This window comes from Oryza sativa, chromosome 5 (genome assembly GCF_034140825.1).
Source record: "Oryza sativa Japonica Group chromosome 5, ASM3414082v1".
In the NCBI taxonomy this organism is placed as follows: domain Eukaryota; kingdom Viridiplantae; phylum Streptophyta; class Magnoliopsida; order Poales; family Poaceae; genus Oryza; species Oryza sativa.
In genome coordinates, this window is record NC_089039.1 from 25713544 (window position 1) to 25728605 (window position 15062).

At 44.5% G+C, this 15062-nt stretch overlaps 1 protein-coding gene and 1 long non-coding RNA gene across 5 annotated transcripts; one reads left to right on the forward strand and one right to left on the reverse strand.

Moving 5' to 3' along the window:
- Window positions 1–10220: 10220 nt before the first annotated feature.
- On the reverse strand, window positions 10221–11587 carry LOC136356581 (uncharacterized). Its single transcript, XR_010741539.1, has 2 exons — window positions 11460–11587; window positions 10221–10443 (listed from the first exon to the last, which is right to left on the reverse strand). It is a non-coding gene; the product is annotated as an uncharacterized lncRNA (long non-coding RNA).
- Window positions 11539–14075, forward strand: LOC4339320 (GCN5-related N-acetyltransferase 3, chloroplastic). 4 transcript variants are annotated; one of them, XR_001546105.3, is made up of 4 exons: window positions 11539–12067; window positions 12752–12820; window positions 13403–13459; window positions 13618–14075. XR_001546105.3 is itself a non-coding variant. In XM_015784252.3 (4 exons), exons 1-4 carry the CDS (start codon window positions 11588–11590, stop codon window positions 13697–13699), a joined length of 678 nt encoding a protein of 225 aa, XP_015639738.1. In that variant the 5' UTR covers window positions 11539–11587; the 3' UTR covers window positions 13700–14075. The 4 variants fall into 4 exon arrangements, 2 of the variants coding, with proteins under 2 accessions (XP_015639738.1, XP_066166841.1); XR_010741538.1 differs by having other exon boundaries at window positions 13632–14075; XM_015784252.3 differs by having other exon boundaries at window positions 12762–12820.
- Window positions 14076–15062: the final 987 nt, after the last annotated feature.

Below are 15062 nucleotides of genomic sequence, written 5' to 3' on the forward strand. Positions count from 1 at the left end.
ATCGCCGCCCGCCGCTCCTCCTCTAGCCGCCGCTCCCCGCCGCCGGTCGGTCGCCTTCGGTCGCCGCCTTGCGCCGCTGCCGCATGCGCGCCGCCGCCGTGTGAGCGCCGCGCCGCCGGCGCCATGGTCGCCGCTGTCTCGCGCCGCGCCCGCGCGCCCCGGCCGCGAGGTCCCCGTCGCCGTCCGATCTACCCTTGGGTAGATCGGGGCCGTCGGTTCGGCCGCCACGTGGCGCCGCCGCCCCTCCTTTTCCCCGTGCCACTGACCAGTGGGCCCGCGCGCCGCCACCCCCTTTCTCTCTCTCCCGGTCGCTGACCGGTGGGCCCCGCATGTCGGCGCCGCGCCCCCTCGCTGACGTCAGCCCTGGTTAATATTGCGCAATAAATTATTTAAGGATTTCTTTTATAGTAATAAACACAGTGAATCTTCTAAAATTCATAACTAATTCATCCGAGCTCCGTTTAATCCCATTCAAGTCTCAGTAAATTCATAAAAATGTGTAGAATCCATTAAAAATGGTTTTGCTTCCTGTTTCAGTAGTCTTATAGCATGTTTTGCTTGTGTGCTTTGTTTGTCGCGTAGATTTCGGCCGTTTCGTCGAATCGTGGTTTCTCGAAGACGTTGCTGTGGTTCCATCAGTGCGAGAGCAAGGCAAGTCATACATTGCAATTGATCATATTGTACCTAATTTACAAATGTCCCGCATTTCTATTAAATATTGCATTGTTTTACAATATCATGTGGGATGGGTCCTATTACTCAGCTATATGTTGTTTCCCTTATGCCTTTGATAACTTGGGTATTAAAATGACTAGATGTTGGTTTAGGAGATGCTTAGCCATGCTTAGTTCAACTAGTGCATAAAAGGGGACCACATTAAAGCATAGACTTGATTATTGGCAATAGCTTTGGATTAGTACCACCGCTCCGGTGTTGGTTAAATAAAATGAATCACATGGTGGGCTGTGGGTGCATGGTTTTGCTGGTCGCACCCATGGCAGTTAAGGACCGGTTCGCGGGATGCCCTGGAAGAACTTATCGTACTTACCACAAGCCAGCGTGGGCAACGGCTGGGCTTGTAGTGTAGCTTTTCTCTAGCCGACGTACCCAGGCGAGGGTGGGCGTGATGGAGTTGGGTCGGCCGGGGTGTCCGGTTGATCGGCTGCCGGATTCACCGCGGCACGAAAGGGGGGCTGCCCGTTGCCTGCTGGGGACGGGGGCGAACCCTAAGGTGTGGTGCGATCGGTTAGAGGGGGTTATACGAAGGGTCCTGTCACGGCCTCTTTCCGGTATGTCGTGGTGGCATGTCGGCGCACGGGAACGTGTCGTGGGGCTGTGTCTTGTGGGTACAGTTGTACACCTCTGATCAGAGTAAAACTATTCGAATAGCCGTGCCCGCGGTTATGGGCGGTCGACCAGATTCACCGTGATTAGTTTCACCCTAGTTAGCTTTTGGAACTGGTTAGTTCAGGTGGTGGTTTGGGCCTGTTGCAACGTGGTGTAACGTTGGACAGTGATTGGTTAATATGGATTAATTACTACAACTGTTTTACTGCTTTCAACTACTGCTTTGAAATGACGGCTTTATGCAAAAGAACCTTTAGCCTCCCTTGGATATATCTTGCATCATACCTCCTCTTCCGGTGTGACTTGCTGAGTACAGTGGGTAGTACTCAGTCTTGCTCTCTTTTCCCCCACACCAGAGTTGAAGTCCTTCCCAGTTGAAGATGTCTCGAAGAGGTTGGTTTCGTCGCTGCCGTCAAGGATTGCCTGTGGAATGGAGTCGCCCGCTGCAGGAGTCAAGTCTTCAGGCTTAGCTCGCTTTTATCTTTTTCCGCTGCATTTGAAATCTTTTATATTTTTGTAAGACGTGGATCTGTATGTCAACAATTGTCGTTTGTGTACCCTGGCTGGTCCTGGACAGGGGTTTAATGCACATTCAGCTTAGAAATTCTGGTTCGTGAATTCCTGGGCGTGACAACGTTGAAGCCTATGTGGATGATGTAGTCGTCAAGACCAAGCAAAAGGATGATTTGATCTCGGATCTAGAAGAAACCTTCGTGAGCATCCGTGCTTTCAGGATGAAATTGAACCCTGAAAAGTGCACCTTCGGAGTACCGTCAGGGAAGCTGCTTGGCTTTATGGTGTCTCATAGGGGCATCCAAGCCAACCCGGAGAAAGTTACTGCTATCCTCAACATGAAACCGCCAAGTACCCAGAAAGATGTTCAGAAGCTGACTGGATGCATGGCGGCGCTCAGCCGATTTGTTTCAAGACTTGGCGAGCGGGGGATGCCCTTCTTTAAGCTGCTGAAGAAAACAGATAACTTCCAGTGGGGACCCGAAGCACAAAAGGCCTTCGAAGATTTCAAGAAACTTCTCACCGAGCCACCAGTCTTAGCCTCACCACACCCGCAGGAGCCGTTGTTGCTGTACGTATCAGCCACCTCCCAGGTTGTGAGCACAGTCTTGGTCGTTGAGCGCGAGGAAGAAGGCCATGTCCAAAAAGTCCAGCGGCCGATTTATTTTGTCAGCGAGGTCCTAGCCGACTCCAAAACGAGGTACCCTCAGGTTCAGAAGCTGTTATATGGTATTCTAATTACTACCAGGAAGCTATCTCACTACTTTCAAGGTCACTCGGTAACGGTGGTCACATCATTTCCACTCGGTGATATACTGCACAACCGCGAAGCAAACGGACGTATTGCTAAGTGGGCTTTGGAGTTGATGTCTTTGGACATATCATTCAAGCCCCGAATTTCAATCAAGTCCCAAGCGTTAGCTGATTTTGTCGCCGAATGGACCGAGTGCCAGGAGGATACCCCCGCGGAGAACATGGAGCACTGGACCATGCATTTTGACGGATCCAAACGACTTTCGGGCACTGGAGCAGGAGTGGTTTTGATTTCCCCAACTGGAGAAAGATTGAGCTATGTGCTTTGGATACATTTTTCGGCGTCCCACAACGTTGCCGAGTATGAGGCCCTCCTTCATGGACTACGGATTGCAATTTCCCTAGGGATAAAGCGTCTGATTGTTCGAGGCGATTGACAGTTGGTTGTCAACCAAGTTATGAAAGAGTGGTCCTGCATTGACGACAATATGATGGCATATCGACAAGAGGTGCGCAAACTGGAAGACAAGTTCGAGGGACTCGAGCTCAGTCACGTTCTTCGACACAACAATGAAGCCGCCGACAGACTTGCCAATTTTGGATCCAAGCGCGAGACGGCGCCCTCAGATGTTTTCGTCGAACACCTTTATACACCGACCGTACCTCATAAAGATACTACTCAAGATGCGGACACTCATGACGTAGCTATGGTTGAAGCCGACTGGCGAGAGCCCTTCATACGATTTTTAACTTCTCAAGAGCTCCCTCAAGATAAAGATGAAGCCGAGCGGATTTCAAGGCGGAGCAAACTTTATGTTATGCATGAATCTGAGTTATACAAGAAAAGCCCTTCAGGAATTCTGCAACGCTGCGTATCTTTAGAGGAAGGGAGACAATTGCTGAAAGACATACATTCTGGGATATGCGGAAACCATGCTGCTGCACGCACCATTGTCGGCAAAGCTTACCGGCAGGGTTTTTTCTGGCCTACTGCAGTGTCCGACGCCGACAAAATTGTGCGCACATGTGAAGGTTGCCAATTTTTCGCCAGACAAATTCATCTACCAGCTCAAGAGTTGCAAACTATCCCGCTGTCTTGGCCGTTTGCGGTTTGGGGGCTCGACATGGTTGGCCCGTTTAAAAAGGCAGTTGGCGGTTACACGCATCTCTTTGTGGCCATTGACAAATTCTCCAAGTGGATTGAGGCTAAACCGGTTGTCACAATCACAGCAGATAATGCTCGAGACTTCTTCATCAACTTTGTGCATAGATTTGGAGTGCCCAATCGGATAATCACTGATAATGGCACACAATTCACTGGTGGAGTTTTTAAAGACTTTTGTGAGGACTTTGGAATTAAGATTTGCTACGCCTCAGTGGCACACCCCATGAGCAATGGACAGGTGGAGCGAGCTAATGGCATGATACTTCAAGGGATTAAAGCGCGTGTCTTTGACCGGCTAAAACCCTATGCCGGCAAATGGGTGCAACAACTGCCATCGGTACTTTGGTCTTTGCGAACTACACCCAGTCGGGCCACAGGCCAGTCACCTTTTTTCCTTGTCTATGGGGCAGAAGCAATGTTGCCGAGTGAAGTCGAATTTGAGTCTTTGCGCTTTCGTAATTTCCGTGAAGAACGCTACGAAGAAGACCGAGTGGATGACTTGCACCGATTGGAAGAAGCCCGCGAAGCAGCTTTGATTCGGTCGGCTCGATATTTACAAGGGTTGCGGCGCTATCATAATCGCAATGTTCGATCTCGTGCCTTTTTAGTTGGTGACCTGGTTTTGAGGAAAATTCAAACTACACGAGATCGGCACAAGTTATCTCCTCTATGGGAAGGGCCATTTATTATCTCTGAAGTCACCCGGCCAGGTTCTTATCGACTCAAGCGCGAAGACGGTACTCTTGTCGACAACTCTTGGAACATTGAACATCTTCGTCGTTTCTACGCTTAAGTTTATCATTGTACTTCCCTATCTTGACTGTCAACATCAAGTTTTCTTCTTGCCGTTGTCAGTCGGGGGCTATCATCATAATAATGGAGTGTGATTTTTTATCAATTTAATTTGCTTACTTGGTCTATCATTGCCTTGTTTGATTTTTTTTACTTAGTCTGCGAGGACTGAAAGTTTTTAATAGCTTCTTTGGGTTTTAGGCTCAACAAAGCTTGATAAAAGCTTTTAAGAAATCAAAGACTTGGTTAGAACTATCAAGCACAGCATAAATACACCAGTATTGTACAAATTAAGCCTCCATTTGCTACATTTACACTCAGTCAGAATCAGTCCTTTCATCATCAGAGTTATTATTGCTCGGCTGAAGGTCGTTGTTGCGGAATTGCTCTACAACATCACTTGCAATCTTGTCAGCCGCACTTTGAGCATTACTGATAAGATCAAGAGCAGCTTCTTCGCTTGTCCCGTCTGCAAAGCCATCAATGGCGTCAATTTCAATCCTCGGGTACAAGGATTTGGTCATCGCCAATGCCATACTAGCTCCCATACTTCCAGCTTTCTTGATATTCTTGAAGTATACATCCGGTGCTACTCTCAGCTTGTCAAAGATTTCGGTTGCGTCAAGTGCACTTGGACCACTGTCATTAAGGAACATAGCTTGGACAAGTGGTGTAGCGACATTGGCGACTTCGTCTCTTGCTCCTTCAAGCTTCTTGATCTTACCAACCAGGACATCAAACTGAGCTTGAGATTTGATTTTACGGTCTACAAAACACATTTATAGTAAGAATTTGCTGCATTAAAGGGAGGAAAGTTCAAATTGTCAGCTGGCAGTACCTTCAACCTCCTTCAAGGCTGAGTCCCTTTGCACAGCTAGTTCTACTTTGTCTCTTTTCAAGGCTTCAATCTGTTTCTCCATTTGTGCCATCCTGGTAGCTTGTGCTGTTTGAAATCCAAATATTTGAGGATACAGTTATGACAGCATAAATCAATGGAATGGATCTGGAAGGTTACCTTTTGACGAACCACTTAGCTCGAAGTTTGAATCCTGGAGCTGGGCAATTCGGTCCCTTAACTCCTTCTCTGTCTTTTTAGCATACTCCTTGGCCTCATGCAGCTGGTCCCTAACTGCTTCAAGAGTTCCCAAATGAGGAACCAGCTTTTCCAAAGTTGTAGTTTTGGCCTCATTGCGAAGATGGATTCTCTGCATGATGGATCATGGTTCAGTTCTGCTAAAGAGAGAACAAAGTTATTAAAGGCAGTCACCCGGAAGATTTACATTCACAATGCGAGTGGCTTCTCCAAGTGCTTTCTTCAGCTGGCACACTTCCTCATCTTCTTTTTGACGATTTATAACGATGCCGGCAACTTGCGAGTTCTCGTCCCACCATTTGAGCAAGATAGGAGGACGGGAGTCATCAGCCGCCTTTATGCGAGGAATTGTTTCTTCGTCATCGCCTAGTGTTCCTGATGTATTTCCAAGACATTAGACGAGTAAGCTGAAGTTATTTAAATCGGCATCACTTGAGAAGATGTGTTACCTGAGGATGTTCCTGGCTGAACATGAGGTGGTCCTTGTTCTTTATTTAGAGACCCAATCATTGAGTCTTTACCAGCCTCTGGTCCTTGGGAAGTTGTCGTTTGCGCTTCAACTTCAGGGATTTCTTCATCGGGACCTACGTCCGACTGGTTTCCAGTCGGGGGCTCTTGTGTTGTTGCAGTTTCAGCTGTTGCCGACTGGTCTCCAGTTGGCGGCTGGTCACTCGGATTGGCTTTGTCATCCGAAGCATGGGCGCCAGTCGGCTGGCTTTCGGCAGTCGGCTGGTTTTCGGAAGACGGCTCAGCGTCTTTGGATAAATTTGGCTCTGTCACAGCCGGATCAGGGTCTTTTCCAGTTGGATCTATGTCGGACGGTTTCCTGCAAAGTGTCCTTTCGATATTCAGCGTAATTTCTATGAGAGAAGCATATCAAAGGGAGATGGTACCGAGAAGTTTATACCTGGAAGATGTTCTAATCTTTGGCATTTGACGGCCGGCCAGTTTTTTCCTGGGCATGGTATGCTTTGGGAGTTTGTTGGGCGTGCCCTTGTCCCCAGATTTGTTGCTGTCATCGCCCTCGTCGTCATTAAGCACCAGTTTTCTCTTGCGAGGACCTGTCTGACCAGCCGGTTTGGAGGTTTGAGGTTGTGGGTCTGACCTGATTGTCGGCCCTCCACTTCCCTGAATGGTGTGCTGGCGAGGAGATCGGCGCTGAGCAATTGGGGGATCAGATTTCATCAATACGTATTCCTGAATGAGATGCCTCCATGGTTAGTTAACTCAACATGAAGACAAGATACTATTTTGGTCATAAGTTGAAGATTTCAGATACATACCTGCGGAGGCGGATTGAATGCATTATATGGCACAACTGGCAGCTGGTGTGAGTAGCTAACGACAATGGCATTTGAGAAGATTTTATACATTCTCTCCTTCATGATTTTGAAATCCAGAGAGTCTGGTTCTTCGCGATTAGGATCATGCTTGCCGTCAAACTCAAAAGCTGTACGGGATCTTTCTTTAATTGGTGCCAGTCGGCATTTGATGAAATGCCGAGTGATCTGCTCTCCTTGCAAGCCTTGTTATTTGAGTTTTAACATGCGATCCAACAATTCCAAGGCTTGGACTGCTTCATCTCCGATTGGAAGAGAGTTCCAGGTATCTTGGTACACCGGAGGAAGACAAGAGTACCCGGGAAGAGCAGGCTCAGGATTCTGAACATAGAACCAGTTTGCATGCCACCCTTTATTTGAAGTCTTGAAGGGCATAGAGAAATACTTTTGGCTCAGAGTTCCCCTCAGCTGGAATCCTGCCCCCCCGACTACGCACGGTTTGCTCTTGTTCGGTTGGGGTTTGAGGAAGAAGATCCGGCGAAACAGGGCAAAGTGAGGCTTGATTCCCAAAAAGGCTTCACAAACATGGACGAAATTGGCGATATGCACTATGGAATTCGGGTTTAGGTGATGCAAGCTGATTCCGTAGAAGTTCAAGATCCCGCGGAAAAATTTCGAGGTCGGAAGAGCGAAGCCGCCGTAGAAGAAATGCGAGAAGACCACAATCTCGTGTGTATCGGGGGTCGGAAAAATCTCACCGCACGCTGGCCGCCACCCGATGATCTCCTTAGCAGGGAGAACGCCGTGCGCCACCATCTCCTTCAAGTTTTCTTCCGTCACGTCGGACGGCGCCCATTGGCCTTCGAAGCTTTCCTTCTCTTCCGCCATCGATTTTATCCGAATGCGCTAATTTGATTCGAGGGATGGCTAGGGAGAAATGAGGGATTAAGGCGGTGGATCACGGGAAGGATTTTGATGCACTTTTCGAAGGTGGATTTGAGTGGAGTGGTGAACCCTAGTTCGCCGGCGCAGTTCTGCACTGTAGCAAGGAGTGGGGAAAATGGCGAGAGTTCCGGCGGGGAAGACGAAGCGTCGCTTGGATCTCGGGATTTCTTGTTAAGGGTATCGGAGGTGCAAATGGGCCTAGGCCTGAACAGTACTTCAGCCCAATACTTTTAACAGCGTGGCCCATTGTGTTCCTTAGGGACTTAGGCATATTTTGCTTTGGCAATATTATGCGCACAATAGTGTTGCCCAATGCTGATAAAATCCTTTTTATGCGGTCATATAATTCTTTGGAATTATTGCAATGCAAATTAAAAGGTGCCCGACAGAAAGGTGTTATACTGCTTTTTGTTAGCTTTATTAGGCTACAAAAGCTGTCTGGGTTAATTTGGAATGACTTGTTTTTATCATGGTCACTTCCTTGGTATGTTATATACCTATTTTCATTATGATAAATAGTCATAGCCTAGGCTATTAGACTTATTCATTACCATAATTTTTATAATACTTGGTGGGTAATCTTTAGAGTTCTATATTCGGATGCCTGTCCAGTGTGTTCATTCGTGAACCTTTTAGAGTGTAAACCACTCGGACTCTTTTCATTATGGCTAAAAAGCAGTCGGCTAGCATGCCTATCTAGGCGCCGTGTATGCTTTTGTCATATGATGCACAATTGTGCTATTATTTTGTTTCTCAACTATATGTTTAGTTCGTTAACTAATCACATAGTTGGGGGCTACACCTAATTAGGTGCATCTATTCGATGCACCATATTTTTATCTTTTCGCCCTTTACAGTCTTCGTCTTCGCTACTCGGCAGGCCTTGGCATGATAAGTTTTGAAGCACTCGGATTATTATCTTTGAGAAGGCTCTGATGGTTGACTGCAAAGGTCTCGGGGGCTACTGTGGAGATTATGGATATCCCATATCTACACGGCGATGATATTTGGACTGAATATAGGATACCGAATATAGATAGAATATCTTATGTGTATCCTGGGTTTGTTTCTTAACTTGTACATCAAGGAAACACCTTGAGACTTAGTCGGTCACGACTGTATTTTATCTGTATTTACATATTCCGTTAGGGATATAGATTATCTTTTGTAACACGGACTCTTTCCCATATATAAGGGGGGTCCGGGTGCCTCTAGGGGCAGATGTTGATTTTCTCTAAATCATACAATCAATAACACACTCGGCGGATTCATCCCCGGACAGGAGTAGGGTATTACTTCTTTTATAAGAAGGCCTGAACCTGTATAAATCCTTTGTCTCCAAACCCATACACTTTTCTAGCTTGATAGCCACCCCCTTTTATTATTGCCGAAATCTAGTTTCGACAGCACTGCAGCTCAAATATTTCTATGATCTGCAGACTGCACACAGCACACAGGCAGCTAAAAATACTGAATTCGGAGTAGCAACAACTGCTAGTACAGTAGTACGATCTACCAGCACCAAAGCTGCACTATTCTTGCTCCAAATCTCAAGCAAATTCTTCCAAAATATTTTGATAATGTCAGGTTTTCACCGATTTTTCTTAATTAACCATGCTGTTGTACGGTTTTTATCCATTTCGGAGGTTTCCCTAGAAAAGAATAATGATCCTATGACAGATTCATCGAATGTTATCACTAGCTTATGCTATAATTAAATTGTTAATTAAAGCTTCAGCTGTTCGTCAGACAAGACTACAACACATACTGACAGAACAACTGAACAAAATCATCCATCCATACAGAACGAGGATCAATGGTGGTTGTACCCAACTGACAGAGCGATGATCGTAAGCTCCTTCAGCTCTGGAACCAGAATTGTAACGAACGTTGACACGCCATGCCGATCGAACTCCTTGCAGTCTCATGTACTAATAGAAACCAATCTGAAATTCGTCTTCGATTCGTGTTACCTTAAATTCTGACGAAAGATTAAAGCAGCATGATGCAGTTGAGTAATTCAGATAAGCAGAGAGCAGTTGCAAAGGGGAGATCGAGTTCAGAGTTGAGGTTGAGGTCATGTGGGTTTGGTCATAACTCTAACCAATCCAATAGATCTATGAATGGATCATGGATGTAAAGTTCCAAACTAAATGATAATTTGGAGCCACCTGCCTTTACATGCTCTCTAATTGGATCATCTGGACCAGCTCATCATATTACCGATTATTTTGGGTGAAAAAATAAGAATACTTTTGTGCCAGTGGGCTGCATTGCAGGTCATTTTTTGTTGTCCTCCTGGTGCCTTCGCTGATGTCTGAAACTCTGAATCTAAGCTTTTATGTACCAGTGAGATTGGTAGACAATAGTAGATACCAAAATGTTAAGGACCAATTTGGACAGGATCACAGGAACAGTTGTCCATGGCTGTTGCTAGCTACACTAATTCATTGTCCAACAAACAGAATTGATAGAGAATTTTGACCATGCCAATTCAATTGGCAACCGAAATCCGTGACATTAGTCATGGCGTCCAAGAAGTAGGTCTATGTTTCCTACAATAATAAAGTGTCAATGATATTAGTATATCACCGTATCAAAATATAAGAACAACAATTTTTGATAGTCGAGAATAAGGGCCCGTTTAAAAACGCCGATTTATAATGGATGATACATGAAACCCAGTTTATAGCATTATTCAAGATCATAGATGAATGAATTAAATAGATATTACAAAGTTGATGGGTTGATTTCAAGAGATTTTAAAAAATTGATAAAGAAAGTTCTTTAAAAAAATCATATCAGTAACTTAGAAGCACATCCATGATAATTCGGCGACCAGTAGTCATACTCCCTTGGATAAGGCCTAAACTTTTTTTTTTCTCATTTTACACCCAAACTAGTAGAGCGTGCACTTTACTTTGTAGGCATTTCTTTTTTTTTTTGTTTCTCTCCATATAAGTCAGTATTTTGAACTGAAATTGGTAGAATTCATATATGCATTACAATTCAATTCTTAAGGTTTTTTAATCTTTCTTGTCACTATTTGCATAGGTTAAAAGCACCTAAGATTGATTTAAACAATGAGATTTAAAGTTCAACCAAACGATTCTGAAAGTATTTGAACTTATTTTGGATCTTTTATATTACGCCAACTATGGCTGTAAAAACTTCATCTTAAAAAATACAACTTGTATAAAAAATACTATTAAGCAGTAAAGAGAATAATTTTAATAATCTAAAGGAAATATGAGCGAAGGTTGTGCATGTGTGTTAATAGAGATAAGTGTGCATGCGTCGTGAATATCTGTGTTTGAATCATGTTTCTTAAAAATAAAAATTTTAACAATAGTTTAATGGTTAACTGATACTCTCTCTGTTTTATATTATAAGTCGTATTTAACTCTTTCTTTCCTACTATAAAAAATTTCAGTTTTATTAAGTTCATAATAGCAACATCTAAAACATCAAATTAGTTTCATCGAATATATTTTGATAATATATTTGTTTTGTCTTGAAAATGTAATAATCAAAACGACTTAAAATGAAAAATGAAAGAGCGGCCCAATACCGGAGGAAGATGAATGGACCACAGGAGGATGAGATGGTCAGAATCTGGATAGAGTCGTGGGCCCACTTCCAGTGACACTGATTTTTCCACATACTGCTCGCACGTTGCTCGTGCTTCGCTCGCCGCCGATGAGGCCGGGAGCCATGGCCGCCGCCGCCGCGAAGCTCCCGCGCCTCACCACCTCCGCCGCGCTCTTCCCGACCCCGAGGCCGTTCGGCTCCCCCAGGCCCGCCAAAGCCAGGCCGATGCCGCCGCCGCCGCCCATCACCATCTCCATGGACCCTGCCGCCGTCGACCCGGCCCACCTCCAGGCGCTCATGCTCGCCTGCGCACACTCCTGCGCCATCCGCCCCTCGCCGCCCTCCGCCGCGGAGGACCCCGTCGACCTCCGCAAGCTCCGCGTCGCGCTCGCGCACAGCTTCCTCGTCGTGTCCGTCTTCTGCAGCGCGAGGTTCCTGGACGATGGGGATGGGGGTGTCGATGGCGATGGCCGGCGGCGGCTGCTGGGCCTGGGGCTCGGGCTCGGGCGGCGAGAGGACCGGCGGCTCGTCGGATTTGGCCGGGCCGTCTCCGACGTCGGGCTCACCGCGTCCGTCCACGACGTCGTGGTATAATTTTTTCCTTTCTTGTGATCTCAAATGGGCGATGAGGTAATTGTTCCTGATGGAATTCTGGGATGCAGCAATTAGTTTGATCCGTATGGATACCTATGAGTATGAGCATGGGTGGTAGTGTAGTAGATCGATTTCAATATTGATTCCATCTAGCAACCAAACACTGACTAAAAATTCAAAGTTTGTTGCAAGAAACTAGAGCACTCTCACAGTGTACTTCTGAGAGAGCAATTTTATCTGCAGTAGGAATGCTGAGTGAAAAACAAACCACAGAAGGCAACATTTCAACATTGGCGGTGCAGCCGTGTGTATTTCTTGCGACCCTAATACGTGAATTGTCTGTTATGTTATCCAAAATAGAAAAGAAAAACTCAAAGAACATTGTGCATGTGAAAAAGAAATGCAATAACTGAAAGTAAAATTTTTTGTGCACTAATATAGTTGATGTACGTTCAAACATTTTCTTCACAGCACTAGGTGCAACTGAAATGATTGGGAGGGTACTTGGGCCATCAAAATGATGTGCATACCTGAACTGAGTACAGTCTGTTAGTCTATCTACAATCTACTGATAACTTACTTTGATGTGTCCTACTTATATTATTTTCCTGAATCCTGAACATTGAACAAAAGGTTGTCGACCTATTGAATTGCATCTGTTCATATGACTTTCTTCAGTGACTAACAGGTACATCCGTCACTACAGAGGAGAGGTATAGGCCGACAAATTGTTGAGAGAATGACAAGGTAATGTATTATCTCCAGTGTTTTCAGTGATAGTATTTGAAAGGGGGTTCCTTGTGTCACTTTATTTCATTAGAGGAAAAAAGCAGCATACATGACATTGTACATAAATTATGCCAGCCAGCAAAACCACAGCATAAACACTTCTATAGACATTCTCAATGGATGCCTTGCAACTGAAAATCGAAGTCTTGTTGTACATAAACAAGAAAAAAATAAAGTTCCTTTTTGCAATCTGTTAGTTGATGAATTCTTCCCAGAATGTTCTCTATTGTTATTCCAAAATTGATTCGTACTTGCTTGGATTGATCACTTATCTTGGGAGTATGTAAGAAGCAAGTATAATTTGCACACAGATTATTAACTAGGCTTTTTTAACTGTCTTAGTTTTTGGTATACAAAGTCCCCTTGCCTTGTACGTCCTTAATGCCACAGTCAAAACCAAGTTACTGATGGTATCTTGATCAAGTGATCTTAGGTCAACGACGCAATAAATCTATTTGAAGTAGAGAACTTGTTGAGTGCATCAGGTTGATCCAATGTTCAAATTTCATTTACTCATCTTATCTGTCACAATTTCTGCAGAGTACTCCATAACAGAGGTATATTTGACATTTCCGCACTATGTACAGAAAAGGAGAGGTATTGCCTTCCTGTCTAATCTGGCACACCTCATGTGAATCCGTGTTCTTGTCGAATATACTATATGATGGAAGTGTGATGATATACTTTGACATATGCGCTGCAATATATATTCACTGGTATATGATGAGTTTATCATTCCCTGGTGCTAATGGCAGGCCCTTTTTTGAAGCATGTGGATTTGGGGACGATGCAATGGGTTCAACAACAATGATGTACACGGGAAAGATGCACAGATAGTACACAATGATAATTGTCTCAAGGAAGATATTGACAGCTCCTCTGGTGGGTTAACAGTTGCTGCTTGAATATATCACTGCCAGTAAAGGAACAGCAGCCGGAGTAAATTATGCAATCCTTTCTAGCTGGTTAGAAGAGAAAATAACCAGAAGGATATGGCAAAACTCATAGCATACTAGTATTTGTGAAGGATAGCAGTACATACCATGTTTGATACCCCAGACCAGCATCTGTATACTCTACCACTGATTGTAAAAACTTTGAGATGAGTGCTAAGATTTCATTTACAAACAAAGAATGAAGGAAGGAAACAAATACATCAAACAAGTTATTGAATCTGCAGTGGAAATAGCAATTATCCTTCAAGGCTTACTTATTTTTAATCTTTTAGTGCACGGTATAAACTGTGGAGTGTAAGAAGAATTTGTCCATCTTTTGATTCAATCTGTCTCAATCAGCTCGGTTAATAGAAAGGACTGTGTTCTGAACCTCTGTAAAAACGCAATAGAAGAATATGCATCTTGGGGCATTGGCAAAATGAAAAACCAAGCACATTCCTGAAACATCAGCAAACGGCACGGTTCAATTTGTATAGCGTACAGCTACCATTGCTGCAATCAGTTTTCGGTTACATGTGCTTCTAGTTCGAATGGAAGTTGTAAAAACCAGCAAATATTCATCGCAAAATCAGTTACATGTGCTTCTGAAAGTTGATAACAAACCGTGCTAAGTTGAGTCCCCACGAATTCCTCTCGATCTTCAGGCAGCCGCCAAGTGGATGTGGATCAGATATTCTGATGTTCCCCTGTCTTATAGATACCTGGTGAAGCAAGACAAAAGGATTGCCTTCAAAATTCATGAACACGCTTCATCTGAATCTCTTGTGTTTAGCTGCAATCTGCAGGTACGGTCTGATGATAGCGAGGTTTGGTCTGAAGGAAAATGGCAGCGAATTCTGTTCATACATGCAACTACTATTAAAAATTTCCAGAAGTCCATTTTGTCTTTTACATTGGCCAAACAAAATAGTACTCCTATCTACTACTATTTGCTAGCAATTGGCTTGAATCTGATGATTTGAGCATCTGCACGACGAAGCCATGGTTTGAAGAAAAACCCTGCTCACGACGAAGCCATGGTTTGGGGATCGAGCAAACTTGTTTTTGTCATCCAACATTTATCTTAAATCGAACCAGACATGGTCTAAATTTTTCCTTTTACTTAAATCTAGGATAAGAGCTTTACTTGCAGTCAGTTGGCACTATCTGTACAGTAACAGTACTACAAAACCGTTCCAACTGTCGATCTTTGGCAGGCAAATGCTTTCTCATCAAGCTTATGCGTTGCCGTAACCGTAAACATA